This window comes from Anolis sagrei, chromosome 2 (genome assembly GCF_037176765.1).
Source record: "Anolis sagrei isolate rAnoSag1 chromosome 2, rAnoSag1.mat, whole genome shotgun sequence".
In the NCBI taxonomy this organism is placed as follows: domain Eukaryota; kingdom Metazoa; phylum Chordata; class Lepidosauria; order Squamata; family Dactyloidae; genus Anolis; species Anolis sagrei.
The window spans coordinates 215,067,562-215,090,521 of NC_090022.1; the positions used below are offsets into that span (position 1 = coordinate 215,067,562).

General features: G+C 41.2%; 1 protein-coding gene across 1 annotated transcript in view; it reads right to left on the minus strand.

The window, feature by feature from the left end:
- Positions 1-22,407, minus strand: part of LURAP1L (leucine rich adaptor protein 1 like) — a 31,302-nt gene extending 8,895 nt beyond the window's left edge. The window contains exon 1 of the mRNA XM_060762357.2: positions 21,917-22,407. Within this exon, the coding sequence (XP_060618340.2) occupies positions 21,917-22,168 (252 nt within the window). The 5' untranslated portion in view covers positions 22,169-22,407. The remainder of the gene's footprint in view (positions 1-21,916) is intronic.
- Positions 22,408-22,960: the final 553 nt, after the last annotated feature.

The following is a 22,960-nucleotide window of genomic DNA, read 5'->3' on the forward strand; positions in this document are numbered from 1 at the left end:
TACCTCCCCCCCCCTCCAGCCCCTGATTTCCTCCTAAAACTTACTTTTAAAGGTCCCTGGCCACCATAACTCCTTTCCTCAAATCCCCTGGTGCATGAGAGGAGACAGGGGTGGAGCAAGAAGGTAGTTTCCTCCTCCCCACTCCCATTGTGTCTGGCATCATTTTCTCATGCCAGGAGGATGCGAGGAAAGGAGTTATGGTGGCCAGGGGCCTTTTAAAGTAAGTTTCAGGGGATAAATCATAGAATCATAGAGTTGGAAGAGATCTCATGGGCCATCCAATCCAACCCCCTGCCAAGAAGCAGGAATATTGCATTCAAATGGGGGGAAGGTCTTCAGGGTGGCTTCATACTATCTGATTTGTCTCAGGATGACATGTAGGCCATTTGAAGTATGTTTCAGCAGGTAAATGGGGGATTGGAGGGGAGGGGGTAGACGCCATCCCATTCCTCCATGCTTTTCAAAGCCCAAAGAAGCAAGATAGCTGTGGAGACTTACCCCTGGGCCTGCAGAAAGCCTGGGCTTTGGGAGGTGAGGGGGGACAAGAACCCGTGCCAAAATGGGTTACTTAAACTCACTTTGGCATGAGTTTTAGGGCTGTCTGGACATGAGGTGGGGTTTTTCTCTCTCTTCTCCCCTTTCCTTCCTTTTTAATTATAACATCAGACATGTTTGGTACAGAAAAGGGAAACCAATATTAGCCACTTTGTGTTGAGTGGTAGGATATTGGTTTTTAAGGCTTATTTATAGGCATTGGGACAAAATTGTACCAGGAGGTTTAAGGAGACAAATGCTTATTGAAATGAAAAATGAGAAAAGACATCCCCAATCCCAACAAACAGGGCCAGACAGGATGGATTACAATGATAGGAAAATCCAGACAGATTAAAAAGACCAGACAATCACAGATTTTGTTCCTTTATTTTGGAGATCAATGCAGGTTTGCTGAAATCCTATATGATACATTACATTATCTTACACAGATGGCCTAAGAAACACCTTTTCTGAATTGAAAAAGTTCGTAACAGGACACTGGCAAGAATGCCTAAAGCACATCAGGACCAATGGTGCACAATGCACGTCGCTTAAAGTTGTGCTTAGGCATTGATGTGTATCATGTACTGGGGCATACTGCACTTTCCTGGCTCTGCTATGTAGTAATATAATAGTATATCTCTACAAATGTTACAAAACTGAGTACAGACATGATGAAACTGCACAATTCCAATTCCTGCAGATGTAAGTAAATTTATGACAATGTAAGGACCCAATAGGATTCCAGCAGTTTTGCTTACCCCGGAATATTTTCTGTCTGCTCATAATATAATCATATAGTTCTTATACCAGTTCTCCAACTCAGTATATTTTAAACTAGTATAAAATTGGAAAGAAACTGGGACAAAATCTGAGACTTTTCTGCCATTCTGGTTTTCTGCAACAATGAACTACTTTCTATTAACCATATAAGCTTCTGCCCTTGGCTATATGTGTGTGTGTGTGCGCACACACACACACACGGTATATATTTGCATATATGTGGGTGTGTATATATCTATGTTTGTAGGTAATTTCCATGACAGCTCCCATTTCCAGAGAGCACTGAGACACCCAGCACCAATGGATCTGGACCAAACTTGGCACACAGACCCTTCCCCTTAACCAACTTTAAATATTGATGTGGTTTGTGAGGAAATGACAGAGGATGATGGGATGTAAAGTCCACCGACATCAAGAGAGCATCGTAAACTCATGGAAATGGATCTGGACCAAACTTGGGACACATAACCATCATGACCAACTTTAAACAGTGGTTCGGTTTCAGAGGCAATGGCAGAGGATTATTGGAAGTGTAGTTTACTCACATCCTTATGCATTTTAATGGAATCATTAATATTTATTTATTTATTTCAAACATTTATATCCCATCCTTCTCAACCCCTGAAGGGGGATTCGGGGCAGCTTACAACTGGCAATCATTAGATGCCAACAAACAATCACAGTAAAGGCAATTAACATTAAGTAAATCAACAAGATTATACAAATACTTTAAAATATTGACCATTAAAGTATTAAAACACAACCAAGCCAAATCCTCAAATCCAAATCGTAATCCAGAGTTCTAGTCCAAGGTCTATTCACTGACAGTTCTCATAAGTCATTGCAGTTGCTGCTCGGTCAGCTGCCCCAATGCTTGGTCCCAAAGCCAAGATTTAAGCTTTTTTCCTAAAGGAGAGGAGAGAGGAAGTCACCCTGATTTCACTGATCACAGTCCAGAAAAACTTACAAGAAGGGTGTTATAATTGAACACCATCATTGCTACATTTCAATGACAGGTGCAAATCTTTTAAGCACTATGTCCTAATAGAGACAGAGATACACAAATATGAATCAACAAAACTGAAATGTTTGTAATTTTGGTTGGATTGTATCCTTATTACAATTTTCCAGTCACGGGGTTTTCCACAAAGGCAATGTTTTATTTACCTATTGTTCTGCTTACATTTCTTCTTTCATGTATATGGAAACATATTTCCAATGACACCTATGTACAATGCCAGTTTATTTTCATGTCTGGGTTTGGTCTGTTTTGCATTGATAGCAATTTTCCAATGCTTCAAAACAAAACACAGCATGTGGACAATAACCATAATCTGTACTTTTTGTTTTTTATAACCTTGTCATAATTCAATGCAAAAAAAATTATCTTGTTATGAACTGTGGTTCTCGGCTGTGTAGATCACTGCTTCTCTTGCTTGTTTTAAAACGGATTACAGAAATTGACTCTGACAAAGCAAGCAATGAATCAGCAGACTGGTGAAATCATGCTGAAGTTCCTGCCTAGCATTTTTCACCAGACCTAAAGCTCACTTTCTTTCAATATCTGTTTTGGAATTCTCAATGCTGATGTGTAACATCTACTGTTTGAGGCATATAGCTGTTTATTTACAGGACTCCATATGGAATGACATCACCACAGAGTTTTTCACAGGATCTTAAGGTGTGAGAGAAGCCAAATATTGCTCAAGCCAAGTAGGATAGTGGTTTTAGTATAGGCATACTTCAATTAACAAAGCCTCTGACAAAGAAGATCCTACTCAAGAGAGTATTTTCATGAGCATTCAGCTCATCCTATGTCCAACTAGAGAAGGCATAAGCACTTTATCAGAACCAATGATTGCTGCACATCGCACATCGCACTTGCCCTGGAAGCCCTATATACACCTCCTGTCACATCAGCACTTTTAATCTTGTACCCATTGCTCTGGCCCGGCCCAGTTTTATTGTGTTTACTGTATTGTGCCTATTGTTTATTTTGCTTTATTCTGTTTTTAATTGTTTGATTTTCTTAGATTGTATTGTTGTGTTGTGTGTTGAGGCCTCAGCCTGTGTAAGCCGCATCGAATCCTTCGGGAGATGCTAGTGGGGTACAAATAAAGTTTAATAATAATAATAATAATAATAATAATAAAAGGCATGTATTTTTTAGAACATTCACATTTGTAGGATGTTGACCGAGGGCTGAAGAAATGCAGGCTTTCAAGGTCCATTAGCAGCAGTGTGTCTGCTCTAAACAATACAATCAAGCTTCAGCAGGAAAAGAATAGGATTCTATTTTGTTTATCTTACTTTAGCCAAGTGTGACTGCCAACATCAGGCAAAGTCCTGCCCTTCTGTGATGTTATTAGGAGCCACCTCCGGATCTCATTTTTGTGGTCTGCTTCATTTCTAACATATCATGGTCTATTAAATATTGTTGAATGGTAATGTCTAGCAACCCCAACCAACATGATGAAGCAGTACCTGGAGTAACAAGTTGTCCATATTTTAAGGAGACCTAGGGTAGAGCCACCATGCAAAATTATAGCAGTTTGACACAATCATGACTGAATACTATTCTAGGATTTGTATTTCATTGTGACATCATAGCTCCCAGGTGGAGAAGATTTAATAGCCCATAAAACTAAAAAATTCCAGAATCCTATAACATTGTGTCTATCATAGCAATGTCTAACTGCGATAATTCTGCAGTGTGGCTACAGTCCTAGAGATCTTGTCCTCTTAGATAGCCTTCACTCAATAAGCTGATGTTATGCAAAGCTCTAGTAATCTTCTCTTATTGTAAGAGAAAACATCAACAGAAAACGGAAGGTATATATACCTCTGTGAGTCGTCCCTGGGCTGAGAACAGCGGTATATAAGCAAAGTAAATAAAAAAATAAAAATAAGTGTATATTTTGCATGACAACCATCCCATCTGTTCTGGATAGCAGATATCAATGTAAATGCAGATGTCTGAGGAACTCTACCTCTGGATGAACTAGCCAAATCCAGATATATCAGAGCAATATCTGATTCAGAAAATACATTTAGACGTTCAGGTTATGTGAATATGTGTGTGTGTGTGTGTGTGTATGTCTATGCATATGAATATGCATATGTATACACACACACACACACATATATACATACGTACACATGCAATAAGAAATTATTAAGGGTGGGATTTTTGGACATATTTTTATATTTATACTGGATGTCCAAATACTTGGTTCAAATGCAAAGACCCTTCTTAAAGTTGCAAACCCTTAATGCAGGAAATATGGACTGAAAGGTAACAGAGAAATCAGCAGCTCTACTTGACCTATTGTCTAAAGAATTAATGTGTATTAGCTCTTTTCTGCTTCGAGAGTAATCCATTCTGCCTTCCCTTTAACCTCTCTGATTCTCAAGGGGGTACTAATAACAGGGTCAGATGGTAAAGAAAACAGGGGCCCCGTGTCTCCTGAAATGCTCCTTTTTAATAGAACTATTAAAGATACCTACTTCAAAGGTTACAAACATTAAAATAAAGTAGAGAAACACTCTAAAACATTCCTGTGGTATGAGCTCAAATCACGCTGAGCCACTTCTAAGTCAGAAAAGAAACACTGCTGTGCTAATCATGGAAAATGATTGACTACATTTTAAACTCAGTGTGATGTTTCTCTGTGCATTCTCCATCAGCCCTGCATTCTCTCTGTGTTTCATTTCACCCCCTCTATTCTTTCCTTGCTCCAACGTGCATCTTTCTCATTTGTACTGTTACCCAACATCTACTTACCTCTGCCTTGGAATGTTTTATCTTTCCTCAATCTCTGCAAAACTATAGATCTATTCCTGTTTGCCTCATTTACCTTTCCTTTCCACAATTCTCAGTCCTGTCCTATCTGCCCCATTACTGTGACTTCCCCATTTAGAACCACAGTTCTTCTCTCTATACCACAATTTTAATCAATTTCCACCAACAGTTACAGAGGAAAACCAGGTCAAACAACATATGAATGTAGTCCACATGGTTAAAGTTATCAATTAGAAAGGACATACTAGCTAGAAGATGCTACAGAAGTTTGCTTTTGCCCGGGTCTACTGGGAAAGGCGAGATTCTGTCATCTTCTCCTTTCACCCCACTCAATTGAGGGCAAGTTATGTTTGCTCTTTAAATTCAGTTTGCAGTACCTGAAGAAAGCTAAGAATAAAGGGGAAAGTGTATTCAGGAAAGAAAGAATTGGGTATTTGAAAAGCAACTGAAAAAGTGACAGGAGAGAAGATTAACTGGGGCAGTCCCTGTCAAACTGGGACAACTGGGGAATATACTATCTGCATCCCTACCTTTTAGGCCTGTGTGATCAATGAAAAAAAATCAATACTCATTACTAAATTGGAGGGGCAGGGTGGTGAATAATTTCTAAAGTGTTTCTAAAATATCATAAGGGGGCCGTATTGTTACTATAACAATTACTTTTTTGTTGAGCCATTGGGGAAAGATCAGGAGCCCCTTTTTCCCTCACTGTTAGTTAGAGCTATCGGCATGAAACTTGTTACAATTATAGAATACAGTTATCACTGTTACTCCTGCTTCTCGGTTTCAGAATGTTTCATTCAGCCGCTGATTTTGGGGGATTTTTAAAAAGTTTTTACACACATTTTTTTTTAAAAAAACTGCAAGAGCTATCTCCTTGATATTGTCTTCAATGGCACAAGATAACCAGGGCATCATTCACCCCAAGTTTCAGAAAGATTTGCACATCTAGTGACTTTTGGGAAATTTTAAAAGTTTTGATAAAACTTTTTTTTAACTCACAGCAGCTATCCCTTTGAATGCCTGTATACCATAGAACACATACCATAGAATTTCAACATAGGGATTTTCCTCCCAATCCAGCACAGATTTACTATCAGTCCTCTTTGCAAATTCAGTAATTTATTGGAACTCTGGCTGCTGCTACAGAAGGACAATAGCTCTCATCTACCTCATTGGGGCTTCCTGGTGCGAGCAGAATTCTGGGAAATATAGTTTAGGGCAGGGCCTTTTGGATTCTCTGCCGCAGGGGTCCTCACCTTCCCGGACTACATTTCCCAGAATTCTCAGTTTCCCTCCCAAGTCGCTTGCCCTCCCAAGAGCTAGAACTTGACTCTCCTTAATATAAAGAGGAATGGCCTGTTTGATTTTGCACCACTGGTACAGTTCATTGCTTGTGCTGAAAATGAAGCTGACTTTGGAAGACCTAAGATGTTTACTGAACTGTAATGACAAGTCATAGGTGAGAGTTTTGATTCTTAAGTTTTTTGCATGGATGACTTTGGGAGACAAGAGGTTTACTGAACTGTAACGAAAAGTCATAGGTGATATCCCTTGCATTTTTAATATCTCCTCATACGTAAAGATCTTACGAAATAATATGACATATGAAGAACAAACAACTTTTTTGCATAGCCCTACTACTTTTATCTCCCTGTTCATCTTAAAGGTCTTTCTGTATCCCCGTGTTTTTTTTCTACCCATCTTTTAAAATTATTTTTCACTTTCTCTTCCTGAAATCTCTTATACTACAGTGGCTGCATTATGCACCTGGTTTTCACTCTGCCAGCAGTTCCCACAGTGGAGGAATCCAACAGGCTTGAAATCCTCCCACACATTTGAATCCAGAGGAAGACTAACATAGGCATTCTCCCATCCCCACCCTCATTTTTATAGGCTTGCCTGGCTTTTAGATGTTCCCTTTTACAACAGAGTGGGAAAAACCAGATAGAAACAACACAGAGCAGACCTAGAAGCATGGATGAGGAATGTATGGCCTTCCAGATCTTGTTGAGCTGCAATGCCAATGCTTCTTCACCACAGGCTTTTCTAGCTAGGGCAAGTGGAGCTACAGTCCAACAACATATAGAGGACTACATTATTTCCTCTCCTGCTTCTTCATCTAGTAAAATAACTCCCTATAATATTAAAAAAAGGTTACATGTGAAACCCAGGTTGCAGGCAAGGATATTTTTGAGGTCCTTAAGATCTGTATATAAGGTTAATTATAGGTAAATTTTAATATAAATTCAGAGTGGGTGGGAGGGGAATAGAAATAATTGAATACAGTGGGATCTTGGTATCCACTGGGATTCGATTCCAGGACCCCTGCAGATACAAAAACATATGAGCTGACGTCCCATTGGATATAATAGTGTAGTGAAACTGTGCTAATATAAAATGACAAAATCAAGGTTTTCTTTTGAAGTTTAAAAAAATATTTTCAAGCCATGGATGGTTGAATCTATGGATACAGAATCCCTGTATATGGAAGTGCTGACTGAACTTTTGTCCCTAAAGCAGCCTGTGTTGAATGACTGTTTGAAGACAGAAATCCTCAAAGCTACCTTGAATTAGTGTTGATGACAGCCCAGTTCTTTTAACAAAGGAAGTGGGGGACGGAGTCTACATGACTCATGGCCCACATTTCTGATCATATGGAAGCGAGACTTGTGCTCTGAAAATCCCTAATACAACATTACTGATGTTGTCAGACATGATGATTCAAGTGTAAACATTTAGGTCAATACCCAGTGATAAAGAGTGGCTGCTGGTGTCGGAAATTTTTTGAACAGATGGGGGATGGCACATTCATTATGATCCTGTCTGGACATCTGTCTTCATTAGCAGCTATACCACTCGGGTGGAAGAACAGAAGCATTCAGGGAATTGCGCTGAAGTCTGCACATGATCTTACACGTCCTTCGATATCAACTTGTCCCGCTCCTTATTCTAAGGGATTTTTTTTTGTTAATGCAGGTATGATTGCATTACCATATGTGTGTTATGAATGTGGCAGTGTGCCTCAGTGGGGATAGGCAAATGAGGGTTTTGAACTGCTGATCCCTATTAATCTAATTGGTTTAGTGTCTTCCATTATGGACTTGAAGCATCTTGGGTCATGAGAAATGGTGGAATTAAGATTTAAAAATAGATTTTTCTGTATGCACAGAAGACCTATACTGGGAAGTAAAAAGTCTAGGGATCTTTATTTTTCAAGAGTGACAAATAGATTTACTGTTTTATTTCTGTACTTATTTATAGAAAGTGTGTGCACAAATGCAAACAAACACAGTAGGACTTACAATTGCAGCAATATTACGTGTAGCTTGAGCTCAGTCTGCACACAAGGCTTCTAAAGTTTATATAGTGTGAACATGCTTACAACCTTCCATGCCACACAACAAACATTTAGCCATTACACATCCATTCACCCCACAAACCGTTCATGTTAAATTCAATCCCCATTGGTTTACAGCAGGGATGGGGAACTTGTGTTCCAACAGATGTTGTTGGACTCCAACTCCTAACACAGCTAGCCAGCATAATAAATGTTCAGTGCTGGTGGAAGCATCAGGAAGGTCAAAAGATTCTCATCCATGTTTTCATAGACATCTGTATAGATTAATGGGTCTGCACCTCAGATGTTTTGGACTTCAGCTCACAAAAACCTAAGCCAACATAACTGGAAGATGTTCTGGAAGGCCGAGTCCATAACAGTTGGGAGGACCAAAGATTGGTAGCCACTCCTTTAGATCAATGGTTCCCAAAACTCAGTCTTCAAATGCTATTGACCGACATTTTCCAAACTTCCTGACAATTTGGCTATTAAGGTTTCTGAAGATGAAGTCCACTACCATTTTGCGACCCAGGTATGGGAATCACTGACTTAAATCTTTTCTCTTGTATGAACAGAGGAGCTTGTTGGTCAGACAAATGTCTATATATGATTAGTTTCCTAAGGGTTTCATGTAGAGGTGGGCAACATCTTGAGATCAAGAGGACCGCATTGTCCTCACTATTAACAATTTAATGGATGTTCTCTTCTTTCACTGCAGCTGAAGTTTCTGCTGGAGTTTGAGGGCAATTGCAATGCAGTATTGAGAGACCACAAAACAGAGTATTTCACATTCTGTGAAAGGTAGCAATGCTATGAAGAAGTGTTATCACATGCATCAAGGAAGCAATTGGAAACTCAGAAACCAGACTCTGTTCAAGAATTAGGACCAAATATGGGACTTTAGGTAATCAATGGATGGGGGCGGGGGGGGGGGGATACATGCAGCAGCTGTTTCTTTTGTAAAGAAAGGAAGGAGAAGGAAACAGTTTGTGGTGTAGTTTTACCAGTGGCAGCATGGATTTGGACAGTGTGCTTTTGGAACTAACTACAAGAAAAGAGCGGGGACAGATTGGGAGATCTGTCCCGTGGGCAACAACTTGCCCACATCTTATTCAGCCCTTTCTTAAGTTTCTGGCAAACAATGAGTGGGTACATTTAGCCTGAAAGCTTTAATTCCAACTTGTCTAAATACAGTTTTCTTAAGTGTTTCTTGAGTTGGATACTTTAATGACACACAATAGGGCACTTAAGGAACTGGTACAGCAGGGTGCTGATTACACAGCTTTTGACTTAACCTATCTGGAAACTAAATCTACCTTTCCCCCATCTTGAAGTAAAGAGTGATTATTATATTTTCATTTACTTTTACAAGAAATATTCATCCATTCTGGGCTATTGTGTATCTGTTGGTTTTTCCCAGTCGGTTTTTATATGTGAAACAAGAACTAAATGGCATTTTAAAAAGATGCAAAACAGGAAAATGGTTTATACACTTTGCAATAAAGTTTCTGTGCAACATTCCTGTCAGATATGTTCCCCTGAAGTAGAAATATGAAGTATTGGTATGTGGAATAGCTGGTCTTGTGTCAAAGGAATCAGTGATGGCATGCACAGTTCACAAAACCCAGGTCTTTGTCTTTACAATAGAGATGCTAGCATGTGGCTTCAAGTGACTCACTACACTATGACATGGAAAAGAATGTTTTAAAAGCTTCTCTGTCTCTGCTTATACATATGCTGAAATTATACATATTAAGACCCCTGCATCGACGAGGGAAATGTTTGCTCTGGACTGCAGTTATGTGAAGCTGCAGATACTACCAAATACTATTTAATTATTATCTTCCAGTCTAATCATACCATAGACTCTTACAGAGGTATCCTGACTAGGAATTAGCTAGGTCCTCCAACACAGCTCTGTGATAATTTCCAGGAAGAGCATACCATAGAAGTAACTGCAGGACCTAGCAAATGCTTAGTTGGGAATTTGAATTAATAAATAATATCCCTTATTTATATTCTGCTCCATCTGCCTGAGGGGACTCAAGCTTACCGAATACATATATGGCAAACATTCAATGCCAATATACAATTAACAACAAAGACACATAGTACACAAACAGAGATAAAGGCTTCCCCTTATCCATCTCCAGCATCTGGAGGCTGTGCTCAACTCTGACCAAGGGGATGTGCTCTTGTTCCATTTCCATGGCGAGGAGCCTGTTGTCCATGGATGCTTTCCTGATTGCTGGCATGTCTGCATGGGTTCCTTTTATCTCCCTGCCAAAGCGGTACCTATTGATCTACTCACATTTTTGTTTTCGAACTGCTAGGTTGGCAGAAGCTAGAGCTTATGATGGGAGCTCAACCTGACCCATGGCTTTGAACTGCCAACCTTCCAGTCAGCAAGATTTTCTGCAGCTGGCGGTTTACCCTGCTGTGCTAGCATGGTCCCTTCTCACAATTTATGGTTGTGTTCCTGTGTTGACTGTTTCATGATACTGAATTACAATTTTAAAAATATATATCACTCCAGGCACTTGTTAGGCAGAGGATCCTAAATATACTAAATAAATTAATGAAAATAAAATAGGGATCCCATTCTTCATGATTTTCAGCAAAAGCTATTTGAGCTTTTAAAGCATTATCTTCTGAGTGGAATATTTTGAAACTGTCTGGAGCTGTCCTCTTTTTCCAAGAATCAGAAGGGATTTCCTCAAAACCAAATACTACTTAAACACAAGCAGGCTTAAGAAGTCATGTCGACATCTGGGACATTTTGGACCCACAGGAAAAAGACAAACAAACTCAAGAAAGACTTTTTACAAAGCAGTAGTAAAAGCTGAAAACAGGACTAAAGAGATAGCTGCAATGATATCTTGTACCCAGCTCATTTCAAGACACATCTCTTCATCAAGACAAAACAAATCTTTACTTCCTTCTGAGGTTTCCTCAAAACCTGCTCAGAGCTATGTCCCTCGGGGCTCCCTTGAGAAGACCGTGAGAAAGCACAAAAGGCCAGCCTGTCCATTGGTCCCAGCTTGTATTGGGACATGGACAGAAAAATCTAAGCTCTTATCATATTAACCGAACCAGTTTCTGCAACCTCTACTGCCTGACAACACTCTTGGTATTCACTACTGTAGCAAGCTCTTTTTGTTTTGCAGACATATGACAAAGATGGTGACAGGAAGCATCCTTCCCATATGGCTGTGCTTCTTGAACTCTTAAATTTGGCAGACCTGCAATTTTCTACTAAAATTTACCAGGTGCTGGAATAATATGTGTGCTATTAGGTGCAACTGTTCCTTCTTCCCTAAAAATACACAGCAGCCAGGAGTGGTGCCGAAAGCCTATCCACACTCCATTATTATAGAAGCAGTATTCCATTTTTAACTGTCATGGTTCCACCCTATGGGATCCTGGGGTTTGTAGTTTGGTGAGGCACTAGAGCTCTTTAGTTGAAAATTGTAAATGCCCCTCCATTAACTGCAAAACTTCAAGTTCCATGATTCCATTGCATTGAGCCAGGGCTGTTAAAGTGATGTCAAAACTGCATTAAATCTATAATATAGATGTACCCAGTGTGTCTGTATTAAAGGCAAATAAATTAAATAAACATAAGATCATTGTTGAGGGAAACTTAGGATGAATTTACCCTGTAGAATTAATGCACTTTGACCCCACTTTAACTGCAATGACTCAATGCAATAGAATTAGGAGAGTTGCAGATTTACAAGGTCTTTACAAGCCTTTTCCAGCAAAAAATGCTGGTGCCTCACCAAACTACACATCCCAAGATTTCCTAGCATTAAACCATGGGAGTTAAAGTAGTGTTAAACTGCACTAATTAATGTTTTTATATGTGCATATTTTAAACTTTTATACAGATTTTATCATCCTGTGGCATTGTTTATGAGGTTTATTGACTACATGTTTCAGTCTAGGTAGTTATACTGGTTTATTTTTAATGTTTGTTCTCAACTGTTTGTTGGTTTCTGTTTTATTTCTATTTTTTGTCATAGCAGTGTCATTGAATGCTTGCCATTTTTGTCTTTGGAAGCTGCCCTGAGTCCCTTCAGGGAGAGAAGGTGTTGTTGTTATTGTTGTTGTTGTTGATAATGTTATTAATATTAATTCGACAGTGTAGATGCACCTCAGACCCCATCTGAACTGTCATGTAATGCAGTTTTATAATGCAGCTTAACTGCATCATGAAACTGCACTGTATGGCAGTGTAAATGGGGCCTCTGTCATCATTCACATGATGAACTTCCTGCTTACCCAATTGTCTTATTGCTGTATTTAATTGACTTTTTTCCTGCTAGACACCAAGTGCATTTTTTAAAATGTTCTTCTCAGAGATCCCTGCCAAAAAGTAAAGAATTTTTTTACTAATTAATACAAGAACTAGCAGAGTTTACAATATTAAAATACTAATGTAAGATTGTTGGTAAAAGACATGCAATACTGTAACACAGCCAAGAAAAAAATGTGTTTGCATTTTGAGCTAATGTATTTTTATTCTCAAGGGAGAACTTTTGGCATGGTTTGAATGTAGTATTGCTATATTTATTGCTTTTCATTTTAAATTTCCTTAAACATTTTAATAAATGCTTTGCAACATAGTAGTTGCAAAAGAAAACGCCTGCAAAGCTTTTGAAGTATGGAAATGTTTGACAGTTCCTCACCACATCAATTAAAGTTTGTAAAGTAATGAGATCTATATCTAAAGTACTCCGAAGAATATTGCTTTGGGAAGGAGTGTAGTCTGGTAACACTCAGCCTATTTACCTCACCTGTTTTCTGGAGACAGACCTGTAGGAAGAAGTAATGTTGTGATGGACCTAAGGGGTGAGGAATGATGGTAGAACAGCTAGAACCTAACATTAATAATGTTATTTGATTATTTGAAATCCTAATAAAATATATATTTCATGTGTGATTTTCTAAAGGAATAAATTTACAGCAGAAGAGACAACAGAAGAAACCAGGAAGGTAAAAAATTGATAGTCACTCTCTTCGACTGCAAGCTGATCATAGAATCATACTGGATCATAGAATCATACTAGAAATCTCTAGGTCCTTCAACAAGACCAAAGAAAGTTGACCATAGTGTGACACTGGAGGTCCTAGAAATTCCTAGAGAGAACCTTTAAATCAAATAAAATGCACAAATAATCAAGAAGAAGTCAAATGTATAAGGACTATTTCAGATTTTGGAAATCTGGATAATGGATCCTCAATCTGTAGTGTCTTACTATGAAGGGTATTTAGTTGGTGGCATTGCAGGAAATGAATGACCATCTAAATTCTCTTACAATCAAATAGTGGGTGGCTTCTCAGCCACTGTCACCATAAACTTGCATCTGAAGAAATGAAAAGGTTGTGCCTCCTCTTCCCTTCATTGCCTTAAGGATTCACCTCTCAGCTCACTTCAAACTCTGCTTCCTTAAGTTCTAAATGTGTTCTGTTGAACAAAAAACTAGAAAAGAGGTGCCAGCTCCTTTCATCCCAAACAAGAATTTATGTAAATAGCAAAATGATAGTTAACTCTAAAGGAGTTTATATTGCCACAGTAAAATGCAACAACATCTAAGAAAAATCTAAAATAGTTAGGGAGGGTATCTGCCTACAACAATCCTGGATTGCCTTTTTAGTAGACACATGGAAGAACAGAGCTTGCTAGAATGTTTTGGGGAGTTGTGCCCCCAAAACCTGAAGCATCCAAGCTGCATCAAGAAGTTAAGGTTTCAAGATAACAACCTTGACATCCTGATTATTTAAAAAACTTAACTTTTCCAAATAGCTTGTCACAGAGATCCACAGTAGTGTGAGCCTTGTGGGAGAGCGTTCCACTGTCTCAGAGGAGCCACCAAACCCATACATGATTCCTAGGATGTTAACACTTGGAAAGATTCATATAGACAGTTTGAACCCAAGCTCTTTGGTACACTGAAGGTCCAAGGTTCAATCCCTGACATCTGCAAGTAATGCTAGGAAGAACTCTCTGCTACTCAGAGCCAAAACTATTGGGCTACATGAACCAACAGGTAACCAAGACCATATAAAGCTCCCAAAGTTGTATAATCACAACAACACTGTTGTGATTATACAACTTTGCATTTATGATTGTGGCCTGGAGCAAAAAAAAAGCACCTACTGAGTGGGTTATGTGTATGTTTTGATTGAAGCAGTGGCCTTTTGAACAACATGCACACACACACACTCACACACAAACAGGGATATTCCAGTTCAGTCATGCTAAACATGTCATATGAGAAGGGATGGACCAGCTGCACCACTGAATAGTGACACCACCATGTTCAGGTATGCTACATACCAAAGCTTATCCCACCATCACTTCCTTGTTTCCTCTCTAAATAGGAAATGTTAAATTTTCCCAGTTAATTTCTGAGCTATCCCTATTGGTAATGCATAGTATTTTGGGGTGACTTGAATGAGCTATTTCAAGGCATTAGCTTTACAAAAGACTTGCTCTTTGTCAAGATGAAAGCTATAACTGATACATTGATATAGGATCATTAGAGCTACCTAGATTTTGAGAACTTCTTTGGAAATTGGGAGCTGTCACAGTATACCTCAAAATGCAATTGACCCTCCTTGTTTGTAAGTTTAACTTTTACAGATTGGATCAATGTGTTTTCTTTCTTGGCATCTCTAGTTCTCCAGTATGGAGGTTGGATATAGAGTCATGCTGGAGGACTAGAGATTCATAGAGAACACATTTTTCTAGGTGTTTGCAGATCCTCCAGTGCAATTCTATGGTTGACTTCCAACGGAAGTTGACCGCAGAGTCACACTGGGTGACCTAGAGACTGCTAGAGGTGTCTCTTAGGGAGAAAATATATAATGACTTCTTTTTCCCCCTTAGAGACACGCATACATAGGTTCTGCACTCCTGCTCTCTGAGAAAGTGGAAGGTGTAATGTATATCACTGAACTGTATGGCATAAGATGTAAAATGTATTACAGATCACTACAGTGGGAAGATTACAGCAGCTCTTATTTCTGGAAATAACAATTATGACAATCAGGAGGGTAAGATTAAAATCCATAAATACAGTTTGTCAGAGACTGCTGGTGACCAGGTTCCACTGTTTTCAGTCATGGGCTGAAAAGGGGAGGCAGCTATGGTTTTAAACAAATACGATCAGCCTTCTCCTAACACTCCTGGTCTTTTTCCCTTGCATCTCTCACAGACATTATAATGGTCTCATATAAAAACAGGAGTTCTGCAAAGCTTGATGGTTACAAATGGAGCTATTATCAATGTGTTGTTGAAGGCTTTCATGGCCGGAATCACTGGTTTGCTGCGAGTTTTTCAGGCTGTATGGCATGTTCCAGAAGCATTCTCTCCTGATGTTTTTTCCACATCTGTGGCAGGCATCCTCAGAGGTCGAGAGGTGTGTTGGAAACTAGGCAAGTGAGGTTTATATATCTGTGGAATGTCCAGGGCAAAGTGTCAGGAGAGAATGCTTCTGGAACATGGCCATACAGCCCGGAAAACTCACAGCAACCTGGAGTTATTATCCTTAATTTCTTTACGATGTTCAGATAGAGGTATCCTGGGCTCAAGCTTTCCAACCAAAGTATATGGCTACAGTTGTTGAAACGTCCAGAAAACATACTCTGCACGTGCCAAGGGGAATTTATTTTAGGAGGGCATCAAAACTATTCCAGGAACTAGCCATGGTACTGAGAAGAGATTCAGAATAAAGTTCCAGCACAAATTAGATCCTGAAAGCAACAGGCAGGGAAAAAAAAGATGTGGTGTGGGAGTGGAGTTAATTTCCGGGATCAAGAGATAGAAACAGCTAGCTTCCACACAAAGACAAAAATGTACATTGGCAAATCCCTTAAATGGGAAAACATATGACGGATAGAAGCAGCCTCCCTCTGTAGTTTATTTTTCCATTACATACTGGGCAGAGGTTTGATCTGACTATAATAAGACATGAGCCATACTAATAATTGCTTATTTATGAGGGACATTGTTTTTGATTAGAACTGTCACTCATATTTTAAAAATTCCACACTCAATATAATACACTCATGAAGTCTGAGCAAGACAGTTGAGACACCTATGAGATGGCAGTAAAAGCAGAGCTCAGGAAAGCTAGGTTTTTGGATTATGGCATCCAGAATCCCCTAGGTTTGGAGACTTTGGGTGTATCTACACTGTAGAATTAGTGCAGTTTGACCCCACTGTAACTGCCATAGTCGAATGCTTTGGAATCATGGGAGCTGTTGTTTGGTGAGGCATGAGCACTCTCTTGAAGAGAACTTTGTAAAATTACAACTCTCATATTTCACTGATCAAGTTTTCCTTTGATTAGTTGAGACCATAAAAAGAGAAGCTCTCTGATGTGACTATGTTGTAGTAGTTGTTATAACGTGATTCTATTTCACTGCCAGTATTCACTTGACTTCTTTTAAAAATTCTTTTAGACTATTTTCTCTCTTATGAGCCTACAGTCTGGAGATGCAGAGACTCTACAGTCACTCCTTGTTCTGACAGGACACATGCAGAAGCAACATGAGAGTTTTTCTATATTCCCAGTTTCAGTTATCCAGATTGAAATAATGCATTTACCAAGACTGCAGGAAAGATGCAGTATTGTATGGGATTTTATATGAAAATCTCCCATTTCCCACTTGTTGAATTTTGTGGGTATGGTTACTACCCACTGCCCGGAACTATTTTGTCGGCACTTGGCTTGCTGTGCCACAGGAGGATCAAGTGCATTAGAGGAACACACTGGAAACACCCGTTCGCTCTCCAGCCCCAGGGGTAAACATACCCTGGTGAAACAAAATAGCTCATGGATTACTTTCCATAAAGGGAAGCTTTGGGTTTCAGTTTAAACAGACCACATAGCTTATGATTGGGAAGTCGGGACTTTAACCCTACCGACAGGCTGTGATGATGTCTCCACACATGCTCAGAGGCACCCTCTTCTTTATTTCACAGCCACACTCCCATCTTGTGTTTAAATGACCTTTGTTCAAAGCTAACACTATCACTTAAAAGTTCACTCTTGATTAAATAATAATACAGATTGAGTATCCCTTGTCTGAGGAGACAATGTGGCTTGAATATCAGATGACAACTCTGGGAGCCAAGGTTTGAATCTTTGTTCAGCCAAGGAGCCCCTCTTGGGCATGTCACAATCTCTTGGCTTCAGAGGAAAGCAATAGAAACCTCTTCAGATAAAATCTTGCCAAGCAAGCCCTTTACTTTAGGTCAAACAATAAGTCAAACGTTACTTGAAGGCACACAACTGAAGACCTGAAATTCAAGATGCTCCAAAATGATGGGTGGATGAAATAGTGACCCCCTGCTTCCTGATGGTGAAATATACACAAATTTTGTTTAATGTACAACTATTAAAATACTGTGCATCAAATTATCTTCAAGTTATGTGTATAAGGTATGTAATAAACATAAATGAAGTTAATGTTTAGACTTGGGTGCTATCCCCAAGATATCGCATTCTGTACACGCCGATATTCCAGATCTGAAATCCTAAACACTTCTGCTCTCAAGCATTTTGGATAAAGGAGACTCAAGGTGCATCTATACTGCAGAGCAGTGGTTCCCAACCTTTTTTTTGACCAGGGACCACTTTGACCAGGGACCACTTTGACCAGGGACCACTCTCCAACATTGCTACCAAAAGGGTTACGAATCAGTTTTTGGTCAACTTTAGATTTGGTTTGGTTATCTGGGGTGCTGATTCAGAAAAATGCATTGGGTAGACCACATCAGCTCTAGTTTCTGATACAGAACATATGCCATCTAGTAGTCGTCATCTGCTCCCCCACACAAAACCATATTTGAGCCTGGAACCCCAGGTCTCGGCGGTGGTCAGGGGAGCTTTTGCACAATTAAAACTTGTGCACCAGCTGCGCACGTTCCTTGGGAAGTCTGACTTGGCCACGGTGGTCCACGCTCTGGTTACATCCCATATAGACTACTGCAATGTTCTCTACATGGGGTTGCCTCTGAAGACTGCCCAGAAGCTACAATTGGTCCAACGAGCGGCTGCCAGATTACTAACAGGAACGGGTACAGGGAGCATTCAACTCCTCTGTTGCGCCAGCTCCACTGGCTGCCAATTAGCTTCCGAGCACAATTCAAAGTGCTCGTTTTGACCTATAAATCCCTAAATGACTCTGGTCCAGTTTACCTGTCCAAACGGATTCTCCCCTATGAACCATCAAGGTTGTTAAGATCTTCTGGAGGGGCCCTGCTCTCGGTCCCACCACCCTCGCAATCGCGTCTGGTGGACAGGGCCTTCTCGGTGGTGGCCCCTTGGCTCTGAAACTCTCTCCCACTGGAGATTAGAACTGCCCCATCTCTCCCGACTTTTAGAAAGCTGGTGAAAACTTGGCTCTGGAATTTAGCATTTGAGGAGTGAGTCAATAACTCTTGACCACACGGACGGATGGTGATGAATTGCGATTTCATTCTGACAACTTGGCCTTATGTAATTATATGATTGTATTTTAATGTATTTTATGTATTAGTGTGATGTTTTAAACTATTGTTTATGAATCTTTTGTTGTGAACCAGCCTGAGTCCCTCTTCGGAGGTCGAGAAGACCAGTATATAAAAGTTCTATATAAATTAATTAATTAATTAATTAATAATAAGCCTCAGCACTATAAGAGGGTGTCATGAGACCAGTTGCTCCCATTGCAATGGTGTAGTAACAGTGAGGCTACGGATCATATTTTAGTTCTTGGTGGTCCAAGGACCACAGGTTGGGAATCACTGCTGTAGAGTTAATGCAGTTTAACACCACTTTGACGATCATGACTCAATGTCATGGAATCCTGGGATCTGTAGTTTGGTGAGGCACAAGCACTCTTTGGCAGAGAAGACTAAAGACCTTGTGAAACTAAAACCTCCATGAGTTCACAGCATTGTGCTATGGCACTTGAAGTGCTGTCAAACTGTATTCATTCTACAGTGTAGCACCTGCAGATTGAATGTGATAAAGTGTTTCTTGGCCAAAGAGTGCTGGTGCCTCCCCTAAACTACAACTCACAGGATTCCATGACATTGAGCCCTGGCAGTTAAAGTGGTGTTAAACTGCATTAACTCTATAGTATAGATGCACCTTTCCTTTATCTAAAATGCTTGGGAGCAGAAGTGTTTGGGATTTCAGGTCTTTGAGTATTGGCATGTACAGAATGCATTATCTTGAGGATCACAATTCATTCATGTTTATTATATACCTTAGACACATAACCTGAAGGTAATTTAATACACAGTATTAAACTGGAACAGCCATGGCAGTTCCAATGGCATCAAACTGCATTCATTGGAGCTGCATCCCTAGTTTAACACTCAAACCACTATATCACACTAGGCACCTTTGATGGGGGGGGGGGGGGGAGAAAACATACCAGCAGCACACCTAAGCTTGTGCTTAACTATTTTAAATTCACTTCATACTTAACTGCTTGCACTTAACTGTTTCACACTTCACAAGCTACACAGGATTCTATAGCATGGAGCATAGCAGCTGAAGCCATGCCAAACCATATTCATTCCACAGTGTAGATGCCCACCCCCCAACCAAAGTTGGTGTCTGACAACAAAGAGACTCACAATTTCTTGCTGGAGGAGGTGAGGTTTCACCAGATTTTATTTGAGAAGATCTATCTTTGCTAAAGAGTGCTATTACCTGTGATTCCCTAGCATTGAGCCATGGTAGTTTCATACAATTTACTCTATAGTGTAGATCAGACATGGACAAACTTGGACCCTCCAGATGTTTTGGACTTCAACTCCCACCATTCCTAACAGCCTTGGGCCCCTTCCGCTTAAGCAGCTGCCGAGGAAAAGATGGGGCCTGAGGCTATTAGGAATGGTGGGAGTTGAAGTCCAAAAACACCTGGAGGGCCCAAGTTTGCCCATACCAGGTGTGGACACACCTTCACATTTCAACTGGATCTACACTGCCATATAATGTAGTTGGAAACTGCACGTGTAGACTAAAATAATGCACTGGGTGGCAGCCTTTGTGAAGGTCTTTTTCTGCCAAAGAGAGCTAGTGCCTCCTCAACATGACAACTCCCAGGATCCCAAAGCATGTACATAATTTAACAACAACATTGAGCCATGGCAGTGGAAGTGGTGTCAACTAGCTGCAGGCATCCTCCAGTGTAGGTAGATGCACCCTCAGGTATAGTTTGACAAGATCTTTCTCTGCCAAAGAGGGCTGCTGCCTTCCCAAACTACAACTCCAGGGATTCCATTGCATATCAATAAAGATAGCAATGCTAACTTGCAAAGATAGACCTTGTCAAATCTGGTGAAACCTCACCTCCTTCAGCAAGAAATGGTGATTCTCTGACACCAACTTTGTTGGGGGGGGGGGGGGTGTGGTGGTGGTGGTGTGCATCTACAGCAGTGTTTCTCAACCTTCCTTATGCTGTGACTCATTTAATACGAAATGAGTATTCCTCATGTTGTTGTGACCCCCAACCATAAAATTATTTTCACTACTTCTTCACAACTGTAATTTTGCTATGAATCATTATGTAAATATCTGATATGCAGGATCTATTTTCGTTCACTGGACCAAATTTAGCACAATTGCCCGTTATGCCCAAATTTGAATACTGGTGGCATTGAGGGGGATTGATTTGGTCATTTGGGAGTTGTAGTTGCTGGGACGTATAGTTCACCTACAATCAAAGAGCATTCTGAACTCCACCAACAATGGAATTGAACCAAAACTTGGCACACAGAACTTCCATGACTGACAGAAAATACTTGAAGGGTTTGCCGGGCATTGACCTTAAGTTTTGGAGTTGTAGTTCACCTACATCTGGAGAACACTGTGGACTCAAACAATCATAGAATCATAGAATCAAAGAGTTGGAAGAGACCTCATGGGCCATCCAGTCCAACCCCCTGCCAAGAAGCAGGAATATTGCATTCAATGATAGATCTGGATCAAACTTGGGATGAATACTCAATATGTCCAAATGTGAACACTGGTGGAGTTTGGGCAAAATAGACCATGACATTTGGGAGTTGTAGTTGCTGAATCCCACTAACGACAGAATTGGGCCAAACTTCCCACACAGAACCCCCATAACCAACAGAAAACAATGTCTTCTGATGGTCTTGGGCAACCCCTCTGACACCTCCTCATGACCCCCCCCCCCCCGCAGGGGCCCCGACCCCCAGGTTGAGAAACGCTGCACTAGAGAATGAATCCACTTGAAATCCGGTTTCTGCCTCCTGCGGAATTTGGGGTTTGTAGTTTAGGGAGGATCCTTCAACAGCCTCCCTAGACTACATACCCCAGAATTCTGCAGGAGGCAGAAACCGGATTGAAAGTGGCTTCGTTCCCGAGTGTGATGTTGGAGCGGTGCTCCAAGGGATTCCCTGGGCGAGGGAAGAGGCTCACCATTTCTTGCCGGAGGAGGTAGAGCTTCATCTCGAGCCTCTCCAAGGCGGTAGAGGAGCTGCAGTGAAGGGCGGCTTTGGCGGAGGAGGAGAAGCAGGAGGAGGAGGAGGAGAAGCCGCCCTCCTTGCCGTGGGGCTCCTTCTCCTTCTCCTTCTCCTTCTCCCCTCGCAAGGAGCGCGCCAGGCTCTCGGGGACTTTGCGCCCCAGCTTGAGCTCCACGTCGCGGAGGTCGGGGAGGGCGCCGTCTTCCATGGCCGATGCCCCGGCCGGCGGCTCAAGGCGGCTTTGGGGATTAGAGAGGGAGCCCCGAGCCCGCTTTAGCCGCTCACCCGCCGCAGCGCCGCCAGCCACCAGCGCGGCCTCAGGGAAGCCTCCCGCGGAGGCAAGGGCATGCTTCTGCCCACGCCGCCAGCCCCGGCTCACCGGAGGGAAGCCCAACGAGAGTGCCGCCTTCGCTTCGGCCTCGGCTGGGTTGTCCCCTCGCTCCGGAATTTAGGTCACGCCTCCCTCCCTCCCTCCCTCCCTCCCTCCCTCCAGCAGCCCCAAGGCCCGGAAAGGTTTGGGGAAGGCGCGTCTCCCCAGCCCGGCTCCTTGCCCGCCCAGCCCGGCTCTCAATGACTGCCTCCTGCTTGCCTTCTCTTGTAACGTTGCTTGCTTGTTGCTTCCCTCTGAGCCGCTTTGGCTCTCAGGCTGGATCTACACTGCCACAGAATCTGCATTGCATGGTCAGTAGAGGCCAGGCACGGGCAAACTTTGGCCCTCCAGGTGTTTTGGACTTCAGCTCCCACAACTCCTTGAGCATCAACATCCCCGGTGTCAGACAGAAAAAAAATCCGGTTTCTGCCTCCTGCAGAATTCTGGGATTTGCAGTTTAGGGAGGCTGTTAAAGGCTCCGCCCAAAACTACAAACCCCAGAGTCGGACAGGACTAGACCTGCATCACACTAGAGAAAACATCCACTTAGAATCTGGTTTCTGCCGCCTGCAGAATTCTGGGATTTGTAGTTTAGGGAGGGTGTTAAAGGCTCCCCTCTAAACTACAAAG